The sequence below is a fragment of the Oryzias latipes genome, chromosome 7, assembly GCF_053564925.1.
Source record: "Oryzias latipes strain Hd-rR chromosome 7, Olatipes_Hd-rR_3.1".
In the NCBI taxonomy this organism is placed as follows: Eukaryota; Metazoa; Chordata; class Actinopteri; order Beloniformes; family Adrianichthyidae; genus Oryzias; species Oryzias latipes.
The window spans coordinates 18,651,058-18,679,035 of record NC_136243.1 but is presented as its reverse complement, the minus strand read 5'-3'; the positions used below and the strand labels follow the sequence as shown (position 1 = coordinate 18,679,035).

Genomic DNA, 27,978 nt, shown 5'->3' with positions numbered 1-27,978 from the left:
CCTGGGCTGCCCTGTGTTGGGCGGGCGCTGCGGTAATGGCCCCTGTGGTCCGGCTGGGCCTTGGAATGAATGGATCCCCATGATATCGTTTCCTCACAGCAGTACCAAGCTAGACCTTCTTCAACTGCAGTTATTTGTTTCTGTTCACTGTTCTACTGGGGTAACTGGGTGGGTGGGGATGTGGGCGGGGGGTGGTGAGGGAGGGGTACCTTCTTTGTGGGATTGTCCTTTGTTTTCTGTTTTGAACAACTTTCATTTTTTATGACTGTTTTATCTGTTTTTATGTTAAGCGCTTTGTGTTTTTAACCAAAATGAAAGGCGCTATATAAATAAATAAAGTTTGAGTTTGAGTTTGAATTACAGTTGCATAGAAAACATATGTTTGCTTGTTACTCTAGCATAAATCTTTTTACAATATATTCTGTCAGGTTAGGTTATATGGACAGTATTTAAGTCCTAATGTATAGTTGTCCAATCCGGTATTTTAAGTCCGATTCCCCCTAAATATGAAAAAAACACAGATTTTAAGAAATTAAAAACTTTTATGCTCTCGCGGGCCACATAAAATGACATGGAGGGCCACATTTGGCCCCCGGGTCTTGAGTTTGACAAATGTGCCCTAGATCATTAAACATCCCTGTATCCCTCTGCCTTTTTAATTGGTCTCTAACGCTCCCCATTCAAAAACCTAATCTAAACCAGTAGCATAATAGTATAAACTGTTACATAAACACACACAACACATGCTAATCTTTTTCTTTTTTAACTTTACTAAAATAATTTCATAATATTTTAATCCAGAATAAAGGTATGATACATCCACAGATATAATATATAACTTTATGGAGTGACAATAGACAACAAATAACTAAAATTGTTTTTAAAAAAAAGTCAGCAGTGCAGGTTAAGAAAAATATAATAGACTGTTGATGTCATAGCAAGTAAAATACTGCATAAATGTGAAATCAGGATTTCCTGATCAGAAATGCATCTGTAGTTGAAACAACAACAACAAAAAAACATTTTATTTTTTTTACTCAGTATTATGTAAAAAACATGTGGATTAAAAAAGGTTTTTTTGGTGTCTGGAACCAATTTCAGTACAAATTTAGGAGAAAAATACACTTGGGTAAAGTCCTGAAGTTGCATGAAGCATCCATTTTCTTTTACAGGAATGTTCAAAAGCATACGCTACAGAGAGCAGGACTTGTTTCAAAATCAAAAGTGGTGATAAGATGCATTGTTAAACAGTGACTAGATGTTCTTGAGACGTTCCTCAGTTCAGCGCTGCAGCCGTTACAGCAAGTTGGCTGTGATGAAAACGTAGATCCGGGCCTGGAAAGTGGTGAACGCCCCCTGTCTCCAAAGTTTCATCTCCACTGTGATGAGGAAGTCCCTTGGACCCTGAACTTGTCTCTGTAGGAACACAGCCCCAGTGTAGGCATTTAGCTTTCTTGTGCTGAAGTAGTTTTCCTCGTTTCCTTGGGTGATAGTGACAATAACATTGTCTCCAGAATAGGCAGGGGATGGTCCGATGCGGAAGATCTGAGCGGGAATAACAATGTTGGACTGGAAGCTGAGGTAGTAGTATGTGATTCTCAGAGGAGAGTTTTGACACTCCAGGTAGTTCGGGCAGCTGATCCGCTCACAGCGTCTACAAGTGACACACAAAAGCTTAACTTGTAAAGTAACTTTGAAAATTGCTTTATTGAAAGTAAGACATGTAAAGGTATTCATAGTGTAAACTGTGAGGGGTGGAAGACAATTAACTGACAAACCTTTAGTCTCTTTTCAGTAAAACGTAATCATTCATTTCATGTTTGATACATTTCTGAGCCCCCTTTCTCATTAGCATGATCCAAACTTTTCTTAATAACCCATGGATATAACAAAAAAATGTGCGGATCAAATTTAAGACATAACAATGTTGTGAGCAAAAACTTACCAAATTACCCAGCGTATAATAATTGATACTATCTATATCTCGTGAAAGTTGATAATGCAATTTTTTGTTGTTGTTATCCTCAAAGGTTTTAAAAAAGATCTTATTCTAAAAAAATAGAATTTTACGCCAATTTTTTGACATTGTCGGCTTTACAGGGTTAATGGGAGGGCCACTGTTTTGAAATGATTTATTAATTCTGGTTTTTAAATGTTCAGACTTACGTGTCGGACACTTTGCGGTAGTTCTGAGGACAGCTCAGAGAAAGACAGCGGTAGCTTCCTTGAATGTTGTAGCACGTGTCAGCTAAAGAGCAGTTGTGGACTCCTGCAGCACACTCATCAATGTCTGAAACAGAAATTTATGATCGACCGTCAAATGTCAGAGGGCCTTTGAACAAATAGGATTACCCCCGTAAAAATCAGATTTTGCAAGATGAGACATTTAATAAAGCCATTAGAGCTTTTTTACAGAATAATTACTTCACATATATAGGACTGCAAGCATTTGTATTATAAACTTTGAAAGGTTTAATTAATTCACCAATGCAGGATCGTCCATTTGAAGACATGGTGTACCCATATTCAGGACAAGCGCAGCGGTAACTCCCTGGAACGTTTACGCACTTATAGGTGCATAGAGGACCAATGCTCCGGGAACACTCATCAATATCTGGATACCAAAAAAGAAACAGTTTCATGACAGGGTAAGGGATGATCGTGTAAAGTGAGGTTTATGTTGTTGATCATGTCCTACCATCACAGGTCTTCCCATCTTCTCGGAGGTAGTATCCCTGTCTGCAGTAGCACTGGTATGAACCGTAGATGTTGGCACACTCCTGACTACATGGGTTAGCCAGACACTCGTTTACATCTGGAAATTAGAGGTGAGAGCTCTTAACACAAGATTCAATTGCTTTATCTTTTCACATAAACGTGCAAAATGCCATTTCTGGTACACTTATTATTTTAGATTCCTCACTAACTAACTCACTAATTCTGCTTTTAAATTTTACACTAGTCTGATGTGTTCACAAATGCACACACACATGCACGCCAAGCATATTTTCACACACAACTTCACAAAAACATGCATAGACCTGCACACACACCCATGCCGGCTGACATTAACACAAACACACCTTCACAGTTTTTGCTATCACCAGATAAGCGGAAACCAGAGGTACACGAGCATTCATAGGAGCCTGGGGTGTTCACGCAGGTCTGGGCACAAAGCCGGCCCGGGTAGCGCCAACACTCGTTTACATCTGGGAGGAAGGAGCAGAAGCATCACTTCTCGGTATGGCCATTTCGCGTTTGCACCCATGTGTGCAAGGGAGCATGTGCAGTTTTAATGTGTGTATGAGTGCAAGGAGGGAATAAAGCAAAGAAACTGCCGGTCTACTGCCTGTATAAACACTAAAGAGTTCAGTACTCTGAAGAACACAAGATGATGGAAACAAAGAGAAAGAAAGCAGACATGATCGGTCACCCACTGCCCTCTGCAGCAACCTGCAGCAAAAGTCAGAAAGCAGCACCAAAAGAAAAACATGCATGAGAAGAGTTAAAACCAGAAAAATGGGTAGAGCACCTGAGCGGAAAATGGATAATGAAAGGTGAAAAAACTGAAGGGGGAAGGTGAAAACATGCAAAATAATGTCTTTTCTGTTTTGTTTTGTTTTTTGACAGAGAAGTATTCTTTCTCGTCTTACATGAATAATGCTTAACACACCTGTGCACATCCTCCTGAATGAGTCATACTGGTAGCCTGCCTGGCACTCACAACGATAGGAACCAGGTAAATTGACACACAGCTGGCCCTCTCCACACTGATGCAGGCTGCTTTCACATTCGTTTACATCTATAAGAATCACACAAAACCAGAGTAATCTGGGAGAAATGAAGCTCTCGCCTTTGTTTGAGGTTGTGAAATGGAAATTACATTAACTTCTAATGAAACATTAAACTGTGAATTAATCATTATTTCAGGGAACGACAAAAATGTTGTTTAATTGAACATCTCAGTGACCAGGATATTTGTTCACCTTGACTTTTTCAAATCCCAGAGTGTGTGCCCCATGTGTAATAATTACAAATCTCACCGACACATCTGGAGCCATTAGGACTAGCATGATAGCCACGGCTACATATTATCCTCCTGTTGCAGATGTAAGATCCTACTGTGTTGATACAGCTGGATCTTGGGTTACAGGTCTGGGTCAAAGTACCGCACTCATCTATGTCTGGTGAAGAGAGAGCGTGAGATGAAGATAAAGGCAGGTTAAAGATGTAGGGATCAATAGACCAGAGGACTTCTCCGAAGCCACACTGCTGGAGAATCAAAGCAAACTACACACACGGTGTGACAATCTGGGTAGTCTCTATGTGTGCTTGTGTGAACCTGACATTTCTCAATTTTGCCATTTCTCACAGCGTTTCTCCTTTTACAGTGGTGTCTGCTGCCCAGACGTGCCCCAGTTCCTGCCCCTGGGGGCTAATTCCACAGCATCAGTTTGTACTGGAAGAGGACAGAGGATTGGCTTTTATCCGCCTCTTTTCAGCCTCTGAAAGCAGCTTCTCTGATCGCCTGTCTGTGTGGCATTTAACCCCTCTCTTGCATGATGTTGTTTGTGAATCTTCAGAGACCATGTTTCCTTTGTGCTGGTCACACAACTCTGCAATAACGAGTCCAAGACAAGAAGTCCATTCACAGGGTCGTGTACAATGCAAAAAAATTACTTTGTTTTACTTCTTTGTCTTAAATAATAGAAGTTAAAAAAACAAAACTTTTCCTTTATCCTAAATAAAAAAAATTTCCCACACAAGTCTTGGCTGACCATGACCCTTTAGCATTGTCATTTTTACCTTTACACTGATATTTTATTTGATGTCTTTTGTAAATCGTCTTGAGATGTAAAAATGTAAAAAGAGAATGAGTAATGTCTGAAGAATTTGTAATCGATTTTAAAGTCTTGAAAAGTAATTTTTAGGCACATAGAGGAAAATGTTATATGGTAGACACAATAAAAACAAAAAGAAAACAATTTCAGGGTTGGAACCAAGTACACAATCTGGCCTTTTGTACATTTTGACCTCAATAAAATGATGTAACTAGTGGGTTCAACTGTATAAATAAATGTGATTGGTCAAAAGAAGAGAATGATGTATGTATGCAGCAATGTAATTACGTTTTTTTTCCTATGCTAATGCATTAATTTTAATCTTTAAAAAAATTCTGCACAATTATTTTATTTTAGCTAGTAAATAATATGCATCAAAATAGGATATATTGTTGCTTACCCACACAGTTTCCCTGTGTGTCCTTAATAAAGCCTCCAGCACAACGAGCCTTGGGAGAGCATCTGAATGATCCCTGAGTATTCACACATTCAGAGTCAACCGCACAGTTATGACTTCTTTGTGCACATTCATCGATATCTGCAACAGAGGGGTAAATGAACAACTTCATGAGACCTGAAGGGCAAAAAAAGCATACATGCAGTTTCATATGTAACCACTGGATGGCACTGTGGTTTGATGGCAAAGCACATGCTCCTCTTTCACCTGAATTTACAGTAGAATAACTTTACCTTTTTAAATCAGACTCAGAAAAAAACAAATTTCTTGATTAAAAATCTAAATCACATAACTGGAAGCAATAGACATAACTGTGTTAAAAGGGTCAAACATTAATGCAGAATGTCTTAAAACCACCTGTCCATGATTGGATTTCCCCCCTGTCAATCAATCTCCAAACCTATCACTACAAAATGAATTAAACCTGGGGGGTAATAATAGTCTTCAAAGATTGTCAAAAGCCATCCATGGGTGTGTTCAGCTGTTGCACAAAGGATTGTAAAAGGGTTTTTCAGAGTTCTGCCACTTAAAGACCAGTTAGGGAGGAGCGACAAGCTGGCAGTTAGCCTCATGGATACAGGGGAGGTTTCTTAACAGAAGAGACTGACTGAGCATTTTGCTTTTGACAAAATCCTGGCAGAACTGTCAAGATGATTGGTTGAAATGCATGAAAGGAGAAAGGAAAACCTAATTGTTGGACAGTAAAAGGTCTGCAGAAGAGCATCTCTGAACACACAACATGTCCTACCCTGAGGCAGATGGGCTACAACAGCAGAACACTGGGTGCCACTCCTGTCAGCTAAGAACAGCTACAGTTTGTACAGGCTCGCCAAACTAGAGAATAGAAGATTGGAAAAACGTTGCCTGGTCTGATGAGTCTCCATTTCTGCTGCAACATTCGGATGGTAGGGTCAAAATTTGGCATCAACAACATGAAAGCATGGATCCATCCTCCCTTGTATCAACAGTTCATGCTGGTGGTGTAATGTTGTGGGGGTATTTTTATATAGGCAGCATCATTTTAGAACTTTCTTTAGGATAGGTTTCTAGGTCAAACTAAAATTCTGCATTGAGGACTAATGCCCTTACATCACAGAGAGGGTCTGTTGTAATATTTACTGCAAATGTGATCCTTTTTGTAATATAGGCCTGTCCATAGCTGCCTGTAGCTTTGACAATTTTTGTGAAATGTCTACACAACCACCAGATTCTAATGCCAATCACAATAAAATTAAAGACTTAAATAAATGATTTTTTCCTAAAACATTTTAGCCAGCATTTAAACTTTTTCCGGAAAATGGCTTTTGTTTATAAAAAGATTTTTATCAGACAGTTTAAAAAAGACACTTTAAAAAAGTCTAACTAAAAATGTATTTAACAATTCCATTTACTATATTGATCTGAAGGTTGAAGGTTTATCAGTACCTACAGTATATTTTACTTCTATACCTTGGGAAAGCAGATTAAAAGCGTCTATGAGCAAAAGCCTACATCTACAGCAGCAAATGTCTCTCAGAGCCCAGGAACTCAATCATCAAAATCCCGGCTTATGGTCCACAACAATCGCAGGTCTCAATGGATTGGTTACTGTTACACCTCAAAGTTGGGGGACCACCCACAAATGCAAGACATCAAAGAGGACGAACAAAAAATCAAATGTAAAAAAAAAGGAACAGTAATGTTTTTCATAATGAATATGTAGCTGTAAAAGAACATAATTACTGGAAGTGAACATTTTCTAAAATGCCAAATTTTCCAGTCTTAAATGCCAGGGACAAAAGAGATTGTTTCATTAACAATGCACTTTCCTAACATTCCGAACATCCAGCCGTACAAACTACTCCCTCTACAGCTTTTTCATAGTGGGTGGAAGAGAGCCTCTGGGTGCTGCTTAGTGCTGATAAGATGCACAGTACCTTCACAAACGTCATTGTTGATCTGTTGTCCAGGCAGACAGGTGATCAGTCTCTGACAAACATAACTCCCCTGAGTGTTCATGCAACGCTCATTTAACAGGCAAGCGTTTGAGGATAAACACTCATTTACATCTGGAGAAAAAAGTAAAGATAGATGTGTGAGCATAAGGACAGACATATAAAATGAAAACAAGCAAAAGGGTTCATTAAAGGTCAAGAACATTTTGGTCTATTTGTAACAGATAGCAGATAGACTTTAATCCAGGATTGATATTATTTATGAGACCTTGGGAAGTCAATTAGAAAAATTAGAAAAGCTTTTAAGTTTTCTCATTTTGCTTATTTTGAAAAGCTGTGGAGCATGATCACAATACATCAGAGCACATAGTTTTTGTATATAATTGTAGTAAATCCCTGTCCTGATGACCAGGGGGCTGATGACCAGAGGAAGTGAATGGGCAACAAGAGCTGTTTAAAATTGGGGCTTGGGTTATCTTTGGGCAAAATTTTTTTTTTTTAATCAGTGTGTGGCTCAACAGGAGTTTCTTGAGTTTAAAAATGTGGGGAAAAAAAACTATAATTTGACAGGAATTGTAATAATTTGTTCCACATTGATACCCGGTAAGGACCAGATTATGGCAACTGTGCAAAAATACATAAAAGAAACAACTCAATTGGGGTGGGATTATATAAAATTGCTTCTTTTCACTCCCTTTTAAAAAACAAATCAAACTCTACCTTACTTTAATTGGTGATTGTTATATTCAATTAATCTAATGTGACATGTGTGTAATGTATGCAAACCTGCAAAAAAGTCTATTTATTATTATGAGTAACTACGCTGATAGGAAGATGGGTTAATCTTCTAACATCTTTGTTAATATGAGGACAACTTGCGATTTGTGATATTAGTGATCAGTATTGAGATGGCGATATAACTTGCGATACATTCGCAATAAAAAAAACATAAAAAAAACAAAAAAATTATTTTCATTTCACTGCAACAGTTTAATTTAAATGAGAGTTAACATACCATAAATAACACTTTAAATTACCCTAGTCTACATGGAAGGCGAGCATCTAACATAAAAGGGCTCCATCCGATTGGTTAGCAACATGAAGGGGTCCAAATTCATAAAGGGATTTATTTAATTTATTAAATACTTCAAGCTGCCATAAGATTGTTTTAGCACATTTAAGGGACCGGTAACCAATTTTCGCCGGCTTTTGCGAAATCCGTGTTGCACAGCTTGATACGCGATGCCCAAAAATTTGCCATTTATTATTGTGCAGGCCTACTAACCCATGTATAACTTTATATCTGAAATGGGTTTAATATATGTCTGTTTTGTTATTGTTTATTGCAGAATTCAATTATTGTTAATGCTTGAAATATATCAATGAACTCAAAATTAAAAAAATAAATCAAAATGATCTTTAACATAACATGTCAAAGGTGTGCCATGCTGTCAACCTATTGCTCCATGTGTATTTATTTATTTATTTGTTTATTTATATGTTTATTCATAGAAAAAATGAATAGGATGAAAAAACCCAATTGGATTTAAAATTAATTCAACACGCAACATTTCCAAAAATGGAATAAAACCTGTTTCATGTTTGTGATTACTAAACAAAAAGTTGCAAAGATATTTCTGCGTTTTGTGTGCATACTCTGTGCAGCAATTAAGCAAAATAATGCAAATAATTATGCTTTATGGTTAAAAGTCAATGAGTTGCAGGGGAATAAAAAGCTTTAGCTTAAAATGGAAACTTAGAAAGTAGCTGCACCACTGCACACAGCATATCATGCTTTTGTGTCACTGACTATTGGCTGCTGTAAAGCTAGAGACAGACCACAGTTATGGCTTAGCTTCTGCGTGCAGCCCTTGGGAAACAGCTCAGGGACACAGTGCAGTAGCCTGGCCTAATGATATCACACAGTCCACCATCATACTGACTGTAAAAACGGGTATATCTGCCATCCAGTTGGTGAGATATTCAATAATAGTTAGGATAATCCTTCTATTATCGACTCAGTTCAGCAAGCGAGATGAAAACCTCTCAAACAAAGGATTAGAGCAGTATCTCTGCACATCTAGAGATGTCCATGAGTGAAAGAAATGAATTAATGGCAGGAAACCTTGTCAAGAAAGTCTCAGCAGTTGGAACTAAAATTCTCCAGTTGGAAAAAAGCTGGGACAAAAGCTGAACTTGAGGGCTCAATATTCTCGTGTGTCATACAACAGCATTTACACGTGCAGTCTAAGTCTGATTCAAGGTGATTTTTTTGGGATTATCTCAGGCTTTTAGTTTCCCACCTTCACAGGAGCGTCCATCAGCTTTCAGGGAGAACCCTAGAGAACAAGAGCACTGCGGCCTTCCTGCCACTAGGACACACTGTTGCTCACAGATGTTTCCTAAAAAAACAATATTTACAGGTCACATGAGCACACCGTAGCACAGCTTCACATGGCAGTATTCATGCAGGAACATAGATTTTGTGTGTTAGACTGAACAGATTTTTATTTCATCCCAATTTGACTATTTTCTTTTCCACGTTGATCCCTGACCAGGTCACATTATATTTCCTTTTTCTACTGCAGCTCCACCCTTGTCTCATAGAGACCAAATAGGAAAAATAAAATGAGAACTTTCCAAAATACTGCTTTCTCTTTTTACGTTTTATGGAAAAGGTGAAAATAACACAGTAATTTCCCCTTTTAACTATATTTTTGCATTTGAAATATTCTTCCCCATTCTACGGAAGGCCTATAAATGAATGACAAGGCTTGTGGTGAGCTGTAATGTTAAGACTGCACATCTAACCTTCACAGGGGTTGATTGGGACAGCAGGCAAGGTGGGAGGCAGAGGCGGTGAGGTGTTCTTCACTGCTGTTCTGTCAATCTCCTTTAATCTGTTCTCTTCATCCACTGAATCTGCAAGAATAAAGTCATCACAAGAACGATGATGTGTGTTCATTCACTGATCTGAGGCCAGTGGCTACAGATGAAAGTTGTAAAAATAATGTTGGTGAGACAGGAAAAAACACAGCCTGGAGAAAAACATTTGGCTTTATCAGCGCGCCCTCATACTTCACTGTAATTTACTGAAGGCTCTGGTATTAGAATCCTGTTCAGACAGGCTTGTGTTGGTGAAAAAAAAGCCACTGTTGAGTTAATTAGAACCTGGTTCTATGCAAAGAATTAACGTTCAACTGTACTTTGATGCTTTTTCACAACTGCAGAGATTTGAGCAGGAAAGGGATGTTAGTGTAAGAATAGAATCATTTTTATGAGGTTGTATCAGGCCTTGCAGAGAGGAAGGAACTCAAATGCGCCAGAAAAATAATACAGTGTAAATGTGTAGACAAATGGGGTCTTTTTGACATGCTTTAGGTTGTAAATCACACATAAAAGAGCTAACGGCACAGAGAACGGCTTTCCTGTGCGCTGACGTCTCTGGAAATGTCATGGTGACAACATAAGATTTGTAGTTTTACCTTGTGCGCATGTGATGGCGTCCTCTTGCAGCACGTGCCCTGGGTAGCACTCGCACCGATAAGAGCCTGGCGTGTTGACGCATCTGTGGTGGCAGATCCTGCCCTTGTATATCAGACACTCATCCATGTCCTCAACCTCAACAGGGCCTTCCACTGCATTTTCCCCATCACGGTCCTCACCCATAGAGAAGGCTTCTCTTGGAAACAGGCCGTCTGACACTAAAACACAAGGGTGATTAATGTGAGTGTGGCCTTATGGAAAATAGTAAAACACAAAAGAGTAACTTTTGAATATATCAACAGAATCTGTCTGTATTTAAAAATTCAAAATGATGAGGATGATTTCTCGCCTGTATGTTTTTTTTTCTCTTTTCAAGTGGGCCTCAAAACAAACCATTAATAACAGCAAAACTCTGACAAACATCTTTTTCAAAATGCATCGATCATTGTTTTTTTGTAAAAGATGAGCACTGTATGCAAATTACACGCTGCTGCCATTTGGGAGCAAAAATTGATCAAATCCTAAAGCCAAATTGAATTAGTGTAAAATGAAAAAACTTCCAAGAACACACTGGTTGACTGGAAAATAAATGAAGGCTGTGCTCTGCAGGCAAGCTGACACTACATCACTAATGGTACATACTGAAAGGAGCTATTAGCCACATCATATGTCAGCAAAGAAAACTTAAGATTAAATAAATCAGGTGATTTATTCCCCCAAAACCAATCCCAACCAAAAAAAAAAAAAGCCTTTCGTGAATCTGTGTTTTGGGATTACACGTTAATATTTTATAAATATATAATTAATAATATATTAATATTTCTAGGTTAAAAGTCTGTGTTATTTTTCGCTCGTACTTCCTTTCACCTCATAAACTAGTAAAATCACACAAATAGCATTTTCCATTTGCGCAATACTTCACAGTTCTGTTCCATGCATTGGTCACATTCCATATTGACAACTATAACTTCCTCCTTTTTTGTCTCGCACATAAATTCATCCATAAGCTTGAATTGGCTTACATCCCTCTCAGATCTCCCCATCTCTATCAACCCTCCCACACTCTAAGATCATATCTGAGTTCTTTTGTCTCCACTCCATAAGCTCATCTTTCCACCACGGGCTCAAGAGCATTTAGCAGATCTGTTCCTCACCTCTGGTACTGTCTACTGCAGGGGTCTGCAACCTTTAACACTAAAAGAGACAGTTTCTCACTGACCAAAACCCAACGAGAGCCACAAAGTTCCACTTGCTGTTTAGAAGATACATTTTTTTAGGCTTTAAATATTTTTTAAAAAATGCTATTTTTTTTTGATGTAACAAATGTAACTTATTTTACTTTTGACAGAAGAACATACAAGTTAATAGTTAATAAATTACACTGTATTTAATAAAAAAAAGATTATGTGATAAGAATGTGCTTTAAGCTTATTCTAATTATACAGCACTCTAACAATAGATTAAGCATTTTGCCATAACTTTGGTCTATCATCTGACATGTTAAAAATCTAAACATGGACAACAAAACTTTACCTAACTAAAGCAATATGAACAAAACTACAAACCAATGGTTTGTGTAAAGCAGTTTCCTTCAAAGCCAAAAATCCACAATTAAGGAGCGGAAAATGACTTCAGATGCAGACCCCTGGTCTACTGCATGACCTCTGCATCATAAACTCTCAATCAGTGTTTAAAATCAAGGCATGAAAATTCACATTTTTAGTTTAGTTTTTAATACTTCAGATGAAAATGCATCTCATCAACTTTACTTACATTGCAATATGTGTCTAACCTTATTCGCCCTTGTGTTAATTAATTAACCTGTAAAGTGACCTTGAGTGCCATGACCCGTATGAAATATTATCAATATTTTGTACTTATACCTTTTCTTGGGGCTGAAGTTGTGTCCAGAGCAGGTCTTTCTCTGATTGTGGGTTTAATCTCCTTCCCCTCACAGCAGGTCAGAAAGATGTGTTGGCAGTGGTAACCCAGGGAGTGGTGGGCTTCACACGCATGCCCCTCTTTACGGAACTGCAGCCCAAGAGAGCAGCAGCCACAGCAGTCCTACAGTTGCAAAGCCATTTGTTTTTAACAAAAGACCATGTTTATAAGGATGTGAATGGGCTTCTTTTGCTCAGAAAACAAAAAACAAAAAACATACAATTTTGGACAATTGGATTATGGACATTAAGAGACTAAAAAGAAATTTCAGATTAATTGTTTAATGGCAATTGATGGTAAATTCTAGTAATTCAATAGGGTTTGTTTTCACAAATTAATAAAAAGAAATTTGCAGAAAAACAACAATAAAATTAAGGTTAAAAAAAATAAAAAGAGTGAGTTTGTGATATTGTGGCCAAACTGCATCATCATTTCTGTGACAGTGATGAAAAAAAGTTCAAGGAGAAGATTGTCTTTTAGCTGAAATGACGTCTGGCATCCAGACATTTATATCGTGCAAAATTAACTTTTTAAAGCTTTTAAATGTATCATACTGTTCATTCCTCAAAAAAAAAAAAAATTCTGAGTATTCTTCTAAAAACCTTTGCTCTGAGCACCAGCCCTTCCTCTCTGCAATAATTTTTAGTTCAATTTTTAATCAAACATTTTTAAAGTCGTACTATCAATAATTTAACACTTCTGTACATCTGTAGTTTAGGGGAAAAAATCATCTCTGGTGTTCTCTTCTGTTAAGAGTACTGGATAAATCCTACAAAAAAACAAGAATTTAGTTTTCTATGCAGGGAAACAGGAAGTTCACCTCTAATCTGTTGATGTTTTTACACGTTATCATCTAATTTCCTACATGGTGCGACCCTTTCAAGCTGAAGTCCTTTTTACATTATAGGACTGACTAACATTTCATGCAAAGGTTAGCTAAAAGTCTGAAGGTCTGCTACTGAAACAATGTACATTTTTTTGGTCGTCTTTTTCTGATCTCAACCTTTTACTGATCAGCTAATTAGTAAAAGATAAAAGCATGGCAGCAAGGCAAAACAGGAAACTGTAATACAGTGCATTTCTACATGTAGAACAGAAACTACAGGGGAACCTCAGAAAGTCAATATTCAACAGCTGTGCTTCATCAAAGTGTCCATAATGACTTCAAGGCTCAGAAGTGGCTCTTAAAAGATGAGTTCTTTCAACACAGGTCAGATGAATGACTTTGGAAATCTGGCCGAACACTTACAATTCCTAGTCAGTTACTGGTAACTCATATAGCCAGACATAATGATGCCCTGACATTTTTATGTCACAGCTGCTGTTCTGACAGTGTTTTCAACCAGCTGTCTCTCAGTCTTCCATAAATTTAGAGAGGCTTGAAGAAAGAGAACATAAAAATATTTCTAGGACTGCAGGATTTGTGCATATTTAATTCATTGATCAGTTATAAGGAAAAGTGCTGAAAGAACTGCAGATTGCATAATATGAATTTGATGTACAGTATGCAAAAGGCCAACAGTGTAATGGGCCTTTTGGCACTGCTTCCCAATACTTCCCTTGTAGGAATGGATTCCACATTTGGTGCTGGCACCCTCTCTACACGTTCTTCCTGCCCTGGCTGCGTTTATTCCAGCCAAGCACTGAGCTTCTGTTAGGGAGCCGAGGCAGCACTGTTGTTGGGCAGTCCTGACAGAAAAAAGGCACACATGAGAAATGACCGTACAAGTGTCTGGACCGCAACAGAAACAAAAGCTCTTCCCACGGGGGTTGCCATGGAGCCCAACCAACTGTGTTCTCAGATTTCTAGGAATTTAATTAAAAAGGGAAATTGAAATGACATTTTATTTTAATTTGTCAAAGTTCCAAAGAAAACCAAAGAAAAGTATAAAACTATTGAATCTAACTAATGTTTCAAGAAAACATCTCAGTGAAAAAAAACATAAAAAAATATGTTTTGTCCATATTTGTGGGCCTTAGCTCCAATTATTGCTCCTTTTTAAGCTTCCAGTAAATGAGGGTTACATAATAGGCTCACCAGCAAATGGACTGCCTGTCTTTTGTAGGTGGCTCCATGTTGTTGCAGTGCCCATTAGCTGAAGCCCATTTTTCACCAGTCTCACAGCAGGTCTTCATCAGCTCCTTGGCAGACACTAACAAAATACAAACACCCAGACCTAAAATTAACTCTTCTTAGTACAGCCACCGCTCCAGGGAAATCATTTAACATATAGAGGTCTATATGACTGAGATGGTTGAAGAGTAAAAATTTTTAATGAAATATATAGCTCTTTCATTCCCCATATTTAAGTGATATCATACTAAAGGTAGTAAAAGTTAAAGTTTGCTTTTTGCTGACTGAACTTTAAAGCCAGTTTAAGTGACAAACTATGAATCACAGTGATCCAGTTTTTCTTTAACATTTCTGTCATATTTCAAGTGCAGTTAGATCACACTAAAAGTATCAGACCTATACTTATTTTGAAGTCCCACTCCAATCATACTTTGTTCTATTGTAAAAGCGTTCCTACTGGTCTTTTAATTATGATTGTGCCGTTTTTAACCAAAACCAAAAAAAACAAAACGTGTTGTTTTCTGGAAATTGTTTATGCAGAGCATCAACAGTTCATTAGAAATTCACCTCTGAGTTGTGGGCAGAACTGTAAAGTAAGCCTGCCTCAATTTACCATCATCTACTTGTTTATGCTCTTTCCACTTAGCTTAGAGTCCCTTACACGCCCAACCATCAGAAGTATTGGAAAGGAGCTGAACAGGGAGCTTGAGGCCCACTGATTGCGACACCTACGTCCCAGCTATGAGCTTTTTTCCAACAGTATTTTATCATCTGCTCCTGATTCATAACAATTTGAATTTTAAAACAAAAACACTCAGAAATGCAATTTTAAGCTTACTTGTATTTTCTCTATAAATGACTTTCATCATCAGAAAAATGCCACAAGAACATATTAAAAGCACCATTTTCATTGAAGTGAGTCTTTAAAAGTCAACATGGAGAAAAAAAAATATTTTTAACTTTAAAGGGGAAAATGTGTTCCTTCAATCACAAGACAGTACATTCCACATCTGATTAGTGGCCCCTGCTTTACAATACAAGACACGACTCTTACTACTGATGTTTTTGTTGCCAATCAGACCACTCAGAGTCCCAGAAAGGAGAAAGACGTCTAACATTTTCAACTAATCCTAGAAGTAAACTACAAAAAAAAAATAAGTTAATTGTTAAAACAGTGGGTTTACCTTTACAAATTGAAAAATGAATCTCAGTTATCAGTAAAATGTTCAACTTTTAAGTAATTCAATAAAATGAATATTTTGTTTTTTATTTTCAGTTGATCTTTTCTTTTAAATCTGACCTTTTTAGTACTGGAATCCAGAGGATGACTGATAAACATGACGCGATCATCAATAAACTGAGAGTTATGATGTTAGTGTGACTCCAGGGAAGATGGGTTAAAAACTGCTCAGCCCTCTCAAAGCTTTAATTAGTCCCTCACAGCATGGTGAGCCGCGATATAAGCTTTAAAAGAGAGCAGAGGTCACAAAGAGGAAAAACATCCCACTCAGTACTACAGAGATTTCGTTAAATACTGATGTGTTTTAGGCTCTAACTTAAGCAAAGCGCTTCAACGTTCACTTATTTTTGTTGCAACCAGCACACTTATATAACAAGAAAAATACTTAGCCGTAGTGATTAGTGATTGCAGTGATTGCAGCCTCGTGCTTAATTTAAAGGTTTAAAAAAAAGGAAATCTGCCTTCTAAGACAGAATACCTTTGATGCAAAACTACAGCCTCTGTTCCAGCTGTGCAGTTAAACAAGCCCCTTTGAACCTGTTGTGACAAAGTATATTAAAGACAGCGGACATAATTACTCATCATTTTTTTTGGCTCCTCTTACTCCTGAGGGGGAATCGGCTCCCTTGTTGTGAGCAAACACAAATTAGCTTCACGTGTTGATCTTAAAAGTTTGATATTTACAGTACGAGGTCGTGGCCAATGTTTTGTTTCTAAGGTGGATTGTGTTTCACAGAAACAGCCACTGAGGATAAAAACAATGACAAACTATTTTAGGACGGCTACGTCAAACTGAACCAGGTTTCCCCCTCTCTGACTCTGACGGCCCTTATAATTAAGCCTGTCTAGAAATGGATCCAGTCTAGTTGCGTAAAAACTCTGAGTCATTGTGCTTCTACAGCAGAGATCCATGATGTGCACATGAAAGATGACAGAAAGGGATCTCTCTGCTTCAGGTCTGTTATTACTATAAATGCCTGTGAGAGTAACAGTGAGGTTAGATGCTTTCCTGAAATTGCACAATCTGACTAAAACAACAAAAACTGTTTCAGTCAACATCCCTAAAAAAATTCATAGAGCAATCAGCCTCCAAAACCTGAGTGTCAGCTTTTAGGCGGAATTGGCAGTGGGCTACACTGAGGGTACGATGGCTGAAAATGGTTAAAGGACATATTGATCCTCTACTTCATCCTTTTTAGAGACCACATCTATCCAACCTTGTGCTTGAGCACTCTCAGAAATAGTCTTTTTTCAGTCCCGTGGTTGTCTAAGAACAGCTGGCTGTGACATAACAGGGAGGGCTCTCCAGCTAATTTCATGACTTCATTTCCAAAACAATCAATTTCATTCTCAACTATTAGTCAGCTTTTCATTAATTTACCTAGTACTGTGAGCCAGTAATTATGAGATCAACCTTTTTTTTCTTCTTCTAGATGTTGAAATTCCTGCAGGTTCACTAGTTTTACAAAGCTCAAAACAATTCAATGAAGGGGTAAAACAATAAAACTCATTTGTTTTTATCTATCACTGCTGAATTAGTTTTCTAACTCAAACATGTGTGTGTGACTGTCCAACTTCCCAACATCTATAGTGGAGTTTTTTTCCCTTCTTCTTGTTTCCTTTTACCATTAACATAAAAACATGCTTTAAATATATTCCACAACATGCCTCTGTTAAAGGCGGAGAGTTTTTCACTCTTCAGTAATTTGAAGCTGCACCCTGCAGCCTTATTATGCCAAATATACCCCAGGGAGAGTTCACAACCAAGAACATGGGAAAATTGCCAATTCGTCCCTCAGGAGATCTATCCAAATTCCGATTTTGACTTAAAAACACTAACAATGAGGAGGGTTTCCAACAAGTATACAGGCCTATGATTTATAGAAGACATTTTCAATAAGATAAAACTATTAAAGGTGTAAACTATAAAAGTAAAAGAGTTCCCTAACTTTGAATTTGCAGAAGAAAGCTGACTGGCTGTATGCCATTAAACCTAGTGTAAGGAGGATGATCAGCTAGTCTTTTAATTTGACTGTGGTTGCCCTTTATGAGTGGTTTTTGCATGTGGAGAGGTTTGTTCTTTTTATAATCTATATGCATGCTGGCTCACATGTGTGTTGGGTTTTCAAAACGGCCGAGGATGGAGGAAGCATCAAAGACGACTGCAAGTGACCAGGGAGGTGAACTGTCAACTTCAAAACAATTTCTACAGCAGCACTACAGTAGGAATGAAGTTTTGCATGACCAGCTCTGGAATTCACCCTCTTGTTTCATCTGAGAGAAAATTATTCATTTGCTTAGCCCACTCCCACATGGACATGTTGAAACTGCTCTTTTTTTTAAATAAAAAGTGCCTCTTCTGTTTATTTCCCCTAATCTCTAATTATTTTTAGTATTTATTTTTGCCTTAATCCACTTCTAAGTTTAACATTAATGAAGTTTGTTCTCTAAGGTGGTTGCTAAAGTTGAGAAGGGGGTGGTGCGATTTGGATGAAGTGATTGCTAGGAAGATTGGGAAACCTGCAGCCTCATGGGAGATGTGTAATCACCCAGACTCATGAAGGAAAGGGAGAAGCGCTTGGCAATCAGCAGATAACAGTGGTCTCATTCAGCACATGGGTATTACGCTGCTCCACAGGTACAGCCCACAAGAAATCCTATATCAGGGCATCTCAGGATCGGAAAGCCTAAACAATCCCATCCCCCTTAGGAGGATAGACACTGGCTGGAAAGAAAAAAACTCCAAATGAGCAGGAGTTAAAAGGACATAAGACTGTGCTCCACCAAAATCAACTCATTTCAGTTTGTATAAAAAAAAGCCTGTGTGCTTGTTATTCATACTTTCCCCTTTCCTGTCTAAATAACTTTGATATCCTCCTCTAAAAGCACTGAAAACAGGCATCAGTCAAGGCTCTTATCAGCTTTTTTCCTGTTTGTGCTTTAAACTGACACCACTCTGGAAGTCCTGTTATAGTCCAGAGCAATGTTCAATGTCATTCTATCCTGCAAACTCCAGACCAGTGAGTTTCAGCTAATTACCCCTAAATTAAAAACAAGCCTGCTCTGATTTTAAACTTCAGACCATAATTCACAACAGGTTACAAGATCTTTATCCCTGCTGACTTTAAAGATGTTTTAAAAAGATTATTTAAACTCACCAAAATAATAAAAAAAGCGTTAGATGATCTAGTGCCTTGCTTTTTTTAACCACCTATGTTCTGTAGCTTTTTTCTAAAAGTCTACTTTTTGTACTCTAGAATGCCATACAAACACGTTACAGATTCATTCAGCTTACGCTATACATACCTATAGGGGACGGGTCCTGAAAGTTGAGAAAAGTCCAAACAGGCCTCAACAAAGGTCATATGTGGTAAAGCAAGTTTGCTGTGCAACTTTACTTACACTTCTATAGGGGAAACGCAACTGATTTCAAATTACCGTTTGGATTTTTAACACAGCTCATTTACTAATTTCTCTGGAGTTCCTGTACTAATAAAAATCAATATATTATTCTAGATACACATTAATTATTCAATATGATATCAAAGGATTTGACAGCCAGTGCAACAAACCCAAAAACAACATGTGATCATATTAAGGTTTCTTGACTCAAATGTTCTTAAACTTGTAAATAAGATGAAATCTCTGATTTTAACATAGATATCCATTATTTTAACATATAAAAGCAACAGGAAGTTACTTATTTTCTAAATGAATCTACTTGTTGCTTTTGCTTTTCTCCCATTACTGTCAGGTTTTAAAAATATCAAAACGGAATGAAAAAGCACAGGGGAAGAGAAAAGAAAATCTGAAAATATTATTAAAGTTATGCCCAAAATATCACCTTAATTTCTCAAGTTTCCCCAGAAATGTAAAGACACGTACAATAATTCCTATTAGACTGAAAACTGAAATACAATAGTCACAAAGGCAACGAAAATCGTTTGATTCAACTACTGTAGTCTTTTATGATGAAAAGTTTTAAACTAATTAGGTAAATGAACGACTTATTAAAGAATTGGCATTTTATAATATGGAATGACAACATCCTTATCATCATCTGGAATTATCTGGTAATTTTTCATTACTGTGCAAAAATCCTAACTTATTTGGAGAAGTGAGGGATGAGCTTCTGCAAGTTTTTTTGACTCAGGTTGTCTTGTTTATGGTCAAAATACTTATTTCTTAAAAAAAATAAAAAGAGGTGAGTTACAGTAAATCCTGTTAGGCTACCCGAAGGGTATATTAAAATGTTATGCTATTACGATTATGATCTAAATCTTTCACGCTGTCTTTAAGGGTGTTAACCTGACAGCACAGTTTTAGTGACGAGATTTTGTCCATTATCTCAAAGTTTCAAAGGTGTAACTTATTTTTCAGACGTCCTTGTAAACATTTCATCATGATCCTTCCATCCTAGTGCACAAAGCTGTTCAGCAGCAGCATATACCCTGAGGGGAGATGATCTGCAAAGGATTATGCTCATAATAAGAGATTTAAGAAAATGGAGGAATATTAATGGAGCAAAGTAATTTACTCTATATACAAAAGTTGTGAAATGATAAAGGAGCATTTGTAAACTTGGGTAAATGAATAGAATTGTTTTTAGCCAAAGTTCACTTCTGATTGAGGCATAGAAATACTATTTTAGGATAACAGATATTTCAGAAACTAACTGAACTCTTCAAAAGACAGGATGTGAGTGAAACACTATATTTGAGTTTATGAAAACATGTATTTCATCCAAATCAAAACCTTTTTTTTTCTTTTCACTATTCACAATTGGAAGCAGTGAGTGTTAAAGTGTCTAGGAAAGGTTACTCACGTTTTGAGTTTTCTGCTACTGATGAGCGGTGGGTGATGAAGGTTTGAGGGTCCTCGCTGTCCTCATTTATCCTGATTGAGGCTCTTTCAGTGGAACCAAATTGAACGTCAGGCATGTGATTAGGCTTTTCTGACACTTTTTCTTGTTTGGGTGGGATGGCTGAATGGAGTTGACCACCATTAGAACTACTCTGACCACGATTGTGCTGCTCAAAGCTCCGGAGTCCTGTTCTCGTACGGGTACCATGCCATGAGTCTCTTGCAGGGTCCTGCATCTCACTGTTTTTTCCATTGTTATTCCTCGTAGAGCGTTCTCCAAGTTCCTGCTGTTGCCTGTGGATCTCTGTGGCCATTCCCTCCTTGGTTGTGGTTGTAGGTGATGCTCTGGTTTGCGCCCCTGCAGAAGTTTGATTCATGCTCTGTGAAGGCTTTTCTTCAGTGCTCCTCACTAGATTAGGTTTTCTTTGAGTTTGCTTCTTCTCATTCCTCCTGCCACCATGAGAGATTAAAGTAGCATTTGACTCTGGGTAAGACAAGGGCAAGGTACTTGATTCCACCAGTTGGGCCAAATTCAAAATAGTAGAAGATGTTGGTTCTTCCCGAGAGTAGTCATGGTCCTCTGAGCCAACTCTGGGTGGGTCCTGTTTATACAGCGGCAGAGTGTTTCCCAGTGCAAGCTTGGAAAAGGGCTCCACAAGACTTTTTTGTGAAGTGCCATGCCCGCCGCTTATGTCTCTGAATGGGCTGCTGTTCCCAGTAGTCGTCACCCCTATAGACTTATCAACACTGTGTAAGTCACAGTCAGGGATGGGTGAGCACATTATCTTGCCCCCTTCATTTGGACAATGACAAACTTGGCAGTTGTCTGCCCGAAAAGAGTGTCCTGCCTCATATTTCTTGTTGCCGTGGGTACAGCCGATCCGCCCACACTCAGAGCATCCATCTGCAGGTTGTAAAACATCAATGCAGTTTGGGGGAATTTCAGGACACTGAATGAAACGACAGCTTATCTTCCCTCCTCCCTGAGGACAGGAGCATTCCGTGCTTCCGAAATCCACAAAGTAGGATTCTCCCTCTGGGACTCTCCCGTTTTGGAAGCCAACTTGGATACAGTCGTAATACTGGTACCCTTCGCAGATGCATCCCCTTTCCATACATTTGGGGCAGCAGGCACCTGTCTCTAAGACAGTTTCGATGCAGTTTTGCAGAACGGGACAGACCACACCTGAGCAGTCTTTCTGGCTTGCACAGATGTCCAAAGTTAAAATCACAAAGCAGAAAAAAGAGGAATACTTCTGAATCGTCATTCTGCTGAAAAAAAGATGCCAAAGTCTTAGCTCTTCAGAAGTCTTGAGTCATTTGTTTCCAGGTTGGACAGAATTTAACCTTTTTTGCCTGTGAAAGTGAACAGGGATTAGTCATATATTTACAGTTCACACTGGAACAAATTAGGGTCTTATTATGTGGTTTGTGTTCTAACCTGCTTTAAAGCATATTCAGTTTCAACCTAATTACCTATCTGCATCCGTTTTATCACCTGCGGAATGTGTATTTTTCTAAGCCGTTTGCTGTGACATGACACAGCAGGAAGGATGTGGTTTTTGTTTGATTTCACATAGAAATTTGCCAAGAAAGCTTAGCGGAGGAAATGTGTGCAATAATGACCCAACACGTTTTTCAGCTGCAACAAAGATGGTGCTTTTATCATGCCGCACATACTGAGCCTGCCACATGAAAATATTTGATGTTTTGTAAAGACTGCAGCTTTTCTATCATTACTAATGTGAAAATATATCCTAATTAGGTAACCAACATCCTTAGAGTTTAGTGGGAACGCTGGAGATTAATGCGAACGTGTTTGCAAAGAGGTTAAGCTGGTGGAGCACAAACTGTTTTGGCAAACTTCTCCCCTGCAACTGTTGGCACTGGCAGAGATTCAATATTGTGATTGCATTCAGCGAGCTTAAGAGCTTTTCTTCTTCTAACATACATACTGGAAATGGCAACACCAACTTTATCAGGTGTGATTTAGTGTGACTTTAAATCCCGTGAGATATTGAAAAACTTGCATGCTATTTCTGTTTTGCTTTTTTTTTAATCTAGTGGTCTAAATGATTGGTGTTTTCACAGCAAGGTAAATTTCAGATTTATCAGATAGAGCTATGGTTAACTTAACATCACCAATGTTAGGCCCTTGATACACTTTCCCACCTTAAAGGTTTGTTTTCTTTCAACAGAAGCAACCTTCAAAGTAAAATTGCCATGCATATTTTGAGTTAAATGTGAGCTAAATGTGGAATGCATTTGCTTGAAATCAGATTAGTTCACCGTAGGGTCCATCAAGATTTATTTGATATTGAAAACCTTCATAGTTCAGTCATAAAACAACCTAAAACCTGATGGAACTCTGTTTGGTGAATCAAAGAGGCCTTTGTGTGCAGAAAGGTACAGAATCATTTTACCAGATCTCAAAGTCCCCAACTGGCACAGGCTGACTGTTATGGGGCTTTAATAGTACCCTACCACTGTCAGCTGTAAAGGCACCAAAGTTCATTTTAAGCGACACAAAAAATTCAATAAAAAAAAAGAGAGATTGTGGCACAAAGGGTTTGCAACCTAAGTGAAAAACACTGTAATGTTCTTCCAAAGAATAATGTAGAGTGGCTGATTGATCAGGACTGACCCTTACCCTTACCCTTATTGTGTTTGTGCGCATGCACAGCATATCCACTTTCAAGAGAGTGCAAACAAACGCACAGAGCCAGGAGACAATAATGCGTGACAGCTGCACATAATATACCCGTGGAGGTCCAAATGTACACTTCAGTTCATTTGTGATGAATCACGCTGTCATATGATCTTTTAACTATATTAAAGGCTTGTTACATTCCTGGCAGGGTCACGACACAGCCTCCTGAGAAAGAGCAGGCTCATATGATCTCTTCAAATCAGCGATGAAAACACTTTAACACCAGAGTAGTTGCTCATGCTCGTGTGATGCCCCTTGGAAATCAAAACTCGCTGTTTTCAAAGTCGTGGAGAGTTTTTAATTGTAGGGAAATAGAGACTCAGCTTACCTCCTGCTCCCGCTCCTGCTGCGCTTCAGAGCTTCTGACGGGACGTGTGCGTAAAGTTTGCGCCCTGATCGCTCCTATTTAATCAGGGGAGCGCCCCTGCGCTTGAGGGCGGGACAAACCTTCACAGACAAACTTTTCCAGGCTACTCTTTTCTTTTTACTAATTTCTTTTCAACGCAGTTCACCCTTTAATGCGAGAAATGATGACATGGAGTGGCATTTCCCATAAATTTGATCATCTAACTTCTAAGTGACCCCAAAGTTGATTGGAATAGAGAAATTGAACTCTTTAAAGAAAACTTGTCTCAGTGACATAAGCAGAAGCTTCCTTGTCATGTGCCAATTATAGGGATAAGCAATAAACAAAGCACAAAAATAAGACGTGCTTCATTTCTTGCATTCTTTATCAATTTTTTTGTTATTTTATTTGTTTTATTTCTCTACTATTTTTATCTTAAATGTAACCTAGTGACTAATTCGAGTGGAAAAAGAGAAAATCTGATTCTTTGGGTGAATAGACTGACTTCAAGTGCCTGAAGTGCTGGTGGGCCATGTGGTCACTTTGTCTAAGGGGTTTCCTTTGAAGGAGCAGTGACAGAGATCTGTTGGTTTCCTATTATTGGTTTGCTCTGTTCTTTTCATTCAAATGCAAGCAGGGCTGCACATGCTGTAAATGACTTCCTGAGTTCTCTTGAAAAGGTTTTCCCAACTGAAATTTATGATGCATAATACCCCGAAACAAAAACCTTTGTAAAAAGGCTAAACAAAAAGCACACAAGAACACACAATTCCTTTAGAAAAATTGGTTATTCAACAGAACTTTTGCATTTTGAGTGGCTGAAACGACTGCTTTAGAGTCAGAATTACATGTAAATCAGCACAAACCTTTTACCTATGTCTCTGAGCTTAGGTTCATCCTGGTGGTACACTCACATTCAAATTCATAATCTGATCACATACAGAGACAGAGTATGGAGCTTCCTGCATAAAAGAGGGTGTTGACTCTGTGCAGAAATTGTGAATACTGGAGTACAACCGTCATTCTATGGGTATTCGAAAACTTGGCAGGCAGAAATGCCATCAGAGGTATTTTGTTGTTGATTTTTCAGACATTTTGCAAATTTCTAAACCACATAAGTATTTCTTGTGAAGGACTACTGTGATATGGTTGTAAAATACTTCAGAATGTTTTGAAAGCGAATTATCTCCTCTGTAACAACAGTATGGTTCTAATCTAAATTCTACACTGTCAGCGCTCTAAATATGAAAACAAATCAGCTGTGCAGTAACAAATACAAACAATATCCTCACAAACATCTGACACCACATCCACTCTAAAGAGATTTCCTGGTGTTGCAGGGAGCAAATAGCCTGTTCCCTCATGTAGTATTTGACCTCCGTTGACTCCTCTGGGGCCAAAAAGCCTCAGTGCTGTGTTGGCTCTCCTCCGTCTGTGAGATAATGACATCTGACAAGCACTAATGCGGAAGAGCTAATTGTGCCACACACTGTTGTAATTTCCCATTCATGCATGTCTGAATGGGGACTTATGCAACTGATAATTACCCCGGCTCACTCACTGCACCCCTACTTTATAATAATCCACCTAATGGGTAGCCTGCCTTCTTTACACCACGCTGAATTAAAACTTAAGAGACTATTAATCATTGGATTTAGAGCAGAGGGAAGGCTGTTTTGCTTTTTAATTCTACAGAAAGCAACTTTAGTATATTTGGGGTTTTGATTGAAATTATGCTCCGTGACAGTGACATCATTCTCTACACATTGGCCCCCAAAACACAGAAGGCATTAATGTGATCTGAGTGAAACGTTGTCCTGCTCTCCTGCCTTTGTTTGAACAGGTGGATTGGATCCTGTAAGTGGGAACCTAGCAGGAGCAGCGTGAGGTGGTTCACTTCAAGTCCTGAGTTATTCCACATGGATTTCAGTGTGTTCATCCTAATGCACAAGTTTGTAAATGTATATTTTATCAATCTGAATCACAGCAACAAGATCTTGAATAAGCATGTTCATGACCTCTTCATTCATGTTTGTTATTTTTCTCACGATAGAGGACATATATAAAAAAAAGTAAGATTGCAAGAAATACAAGAAAAAGCTTGCATTTATTATGTAGAGTATACAATGGGTGGGCCACAAGCTTCCTGCTCCGCTCCATTCTGATGCATCCACTTGTAGACGACTAGATCCATGAATGGCTTCGTTTTCCTTGTCTGAGCTGAAGTCTGGCTCAAAACTGTCGGCTGGATAGCTTCAAGATTGCCAACCATTTTGTTGCAGTGTTAACGTTAGGTTGGGATTGTGACGTTTTTTTTTTTTTTTTTGGGAGGGGGGTGGTGGTGGTGGCTGTACTGTGGAGCAGTGATTAGCGATCTTGCCTCACAGCAAGAAAGTCCCCGGTTCAAATTTTGGCTGGGGGACCTGAAACAGAACACTGATGGGGGACCCTTCTATGTGGAGCTTGCATGTTCTCCCCATGCATGTGTAGGCTTTCTCCGGGGGGGGGGGCAAAACTGGTTTGGAAGATGATTGAATGATTTTGCAAAAAAAACGGCATAATCATAAATAAAAGACCAATGGGAAAGCTTTTACTATAGATCAAGAGATGATTGGAGTGGGACTTTAGTGGCCTCTTGTTTTGTCAAGAACTAATATATGTGTCTCTGAAGGGATAAAGTTGTTCTTCAGAACTGTTTTGTTCTAAAGAGGGAAAAATGCTCTTAAAAGAAAACCAGCAAGCACACTTCACTGATTCTCTGTGGGAAGTCATGGAAAAGGAAATTAAGACCTGAAAGCTAATGTGGTAAAAGTGACTCCCCACCTGCATCTTGTAAAGACTTTCCAGGCTGTAGTTAAATAGCTGTAGTTACATTGCTGTGCTCCTGATAGATGCAGTCCATCTATCAAGACCCACTTTTGGATTAAGTACAGCTTGTTGGTTTCTGGCTCACACTGAGGCAGAGTTTTTGAGGAAGTTGATCTCCATGTGAGCATTTGAAAAACCATCTAAAGCAAAAAAAAAGAAAAAGGAAAATTCCAAACAACATTGCTTTACATTCAGCTGTGGTGACCTGAGTAAAAAGTGAGATACTTTGTAAAACCAGACACATTTAAAGTGAGTTAAATTGGATAATTTTTTATCCGCAGTGCTCAGTTTTGACTGTGTGAAGCTTCACAAACAATCCCACTTAACTTTATTTACTTATGCCACTGAAGTGGCAAGTGGATTTAATAAAGCATGGTCTTAATTGCGTGAATTGTGCAAACTGATTTAATTATAAAACCAGGCTCTGTAGACCCACTCTCCTCTCTCTGTTGTATTTTATTCTCTATAGATTAATCTTTATGGAGATGTGTGTTTGTCATACTCTGCAGTTCTCTTTCTAAGACTCTGTTGGGACTTTTCTGTAAATTCTTGCAGCAGTTTTAGTCAATTCCAGTTTTGTCTTAAAAAGGTTGAGCTTGAAAGATTAATTATTTGGTGTGCAAAAAAATCAAATACTGTTGGAGAGCCTGTTTGCTACTAAAATAAATGGTGGCGCATTTGTGAAGAACATTTCTGGGAAAAGCAGCAGATCTAAGTATGTTTGTTGCGCTCATGAATAATTTGCTAGATCTGATACCAATACCTGGTGTGCTATATGTTGACTCTGGTTATAAACTTCTGGAATACCCCCAGGTGATGCTAATTAGGCCCCTGGGAGGAGGAAACGGCCGACAGCTCTCTGTTCGAACAATCCAGAACAGACTGCATGCAGCCAATCTCTGCTCTAATACGGGTTTGCTGGAGGGCTGTCATGACTATCCTTCACCATAAGGCCTGTTTGATGTCAGTAACACATGCGTTGGAACCTGAACATGGGGAGGGTCATTATTTGTAGAAATGAGTCCAGGTTCTGTCCAAGGCGGTTGGACTGTAGACCTAAGAAGAAGGACCTAAGAAGAAGTTGGACCTAAGAAGAAGACACAGAGAATGGTATGGCGTGGCATCGTTTAGTGGGGGCAGTGTGTTGACATGGGATGGCTCCATCCAGGTTAAATGAAACTTTTCATCATATTATTGCAGAAAAGAAAAGGAGATAAG

General features: G+C 38.4%; 1 protein-coding gene across 1 annotated transcript; it reads right to left on the bottom strand.

The window, feature by feature from the left end:
* Positions 1-750: 750 nt before the first annotated feature.
* LOC101172410 (fibulin-2) lies at positions 751-24,404 on the bottom strand. The gene is made up of 17 exons (XM_078950452.1): positions 23,875-24,404; positions 20,799-22,192; positions 14,698-14,812; positions 14,221-14,348; positions 12,602-12,784; positions 10,718-10,936; positions 10,044-10,154; positions 9,536-9,634; positions 7,215-7,346; positions 5,242-5,379; positions 4,044-4,184; positions 3,674-3,802; positions 3,084-3,209; positions 2,699-2,815; positions 2,486-2,614; positions 2,167-2,290; positions 751-1,654 (listed from the first exon to the last, which is right to left on the bottom strand). Exons 2-17 carry the CDS (start codon positions 22,102-22,104, stop codon positions 1,297-1,299), a joined length of 3,555 nt encoding a protein of 1,184 aa, XP_078806578.1. The 5' UTR covers positions 22,105-22,192; positions 23,875-24,404; the 3' UTR covers positions 751-1,296.
* Between the last annotated feature and the right edge of the window lie 3,574 nt (positions 24,405-27,978).

What these genes read in the sequence shown, in the direction of transcription:
- LOC101172410 (XM_078950452.1), bottom strand. Translation starts at nt 22,104, where the DNA reads ATGACGATTCAGAAGTATTCCTCTTTTTTCTGCTTTGTGATTTTAACT. An exon ending in CAACAATGACGTTTGTGAAG is followed by an intron (nt 5,380 to 7,214) that starts GTACTGTGCATC and finishes CCTCTGTTGCAG; the next exon opens with ATATCGATGAATGTGCACAA. An exon ending in CACACAGGGAAACTGTGTGG is followed by an intron (nt 4,185 to 5,241) that starts GTAAGCAACAAT and finishes TCTCTTCACCAG; the next exon opens with ACATAGATGAGTGCGGTACT.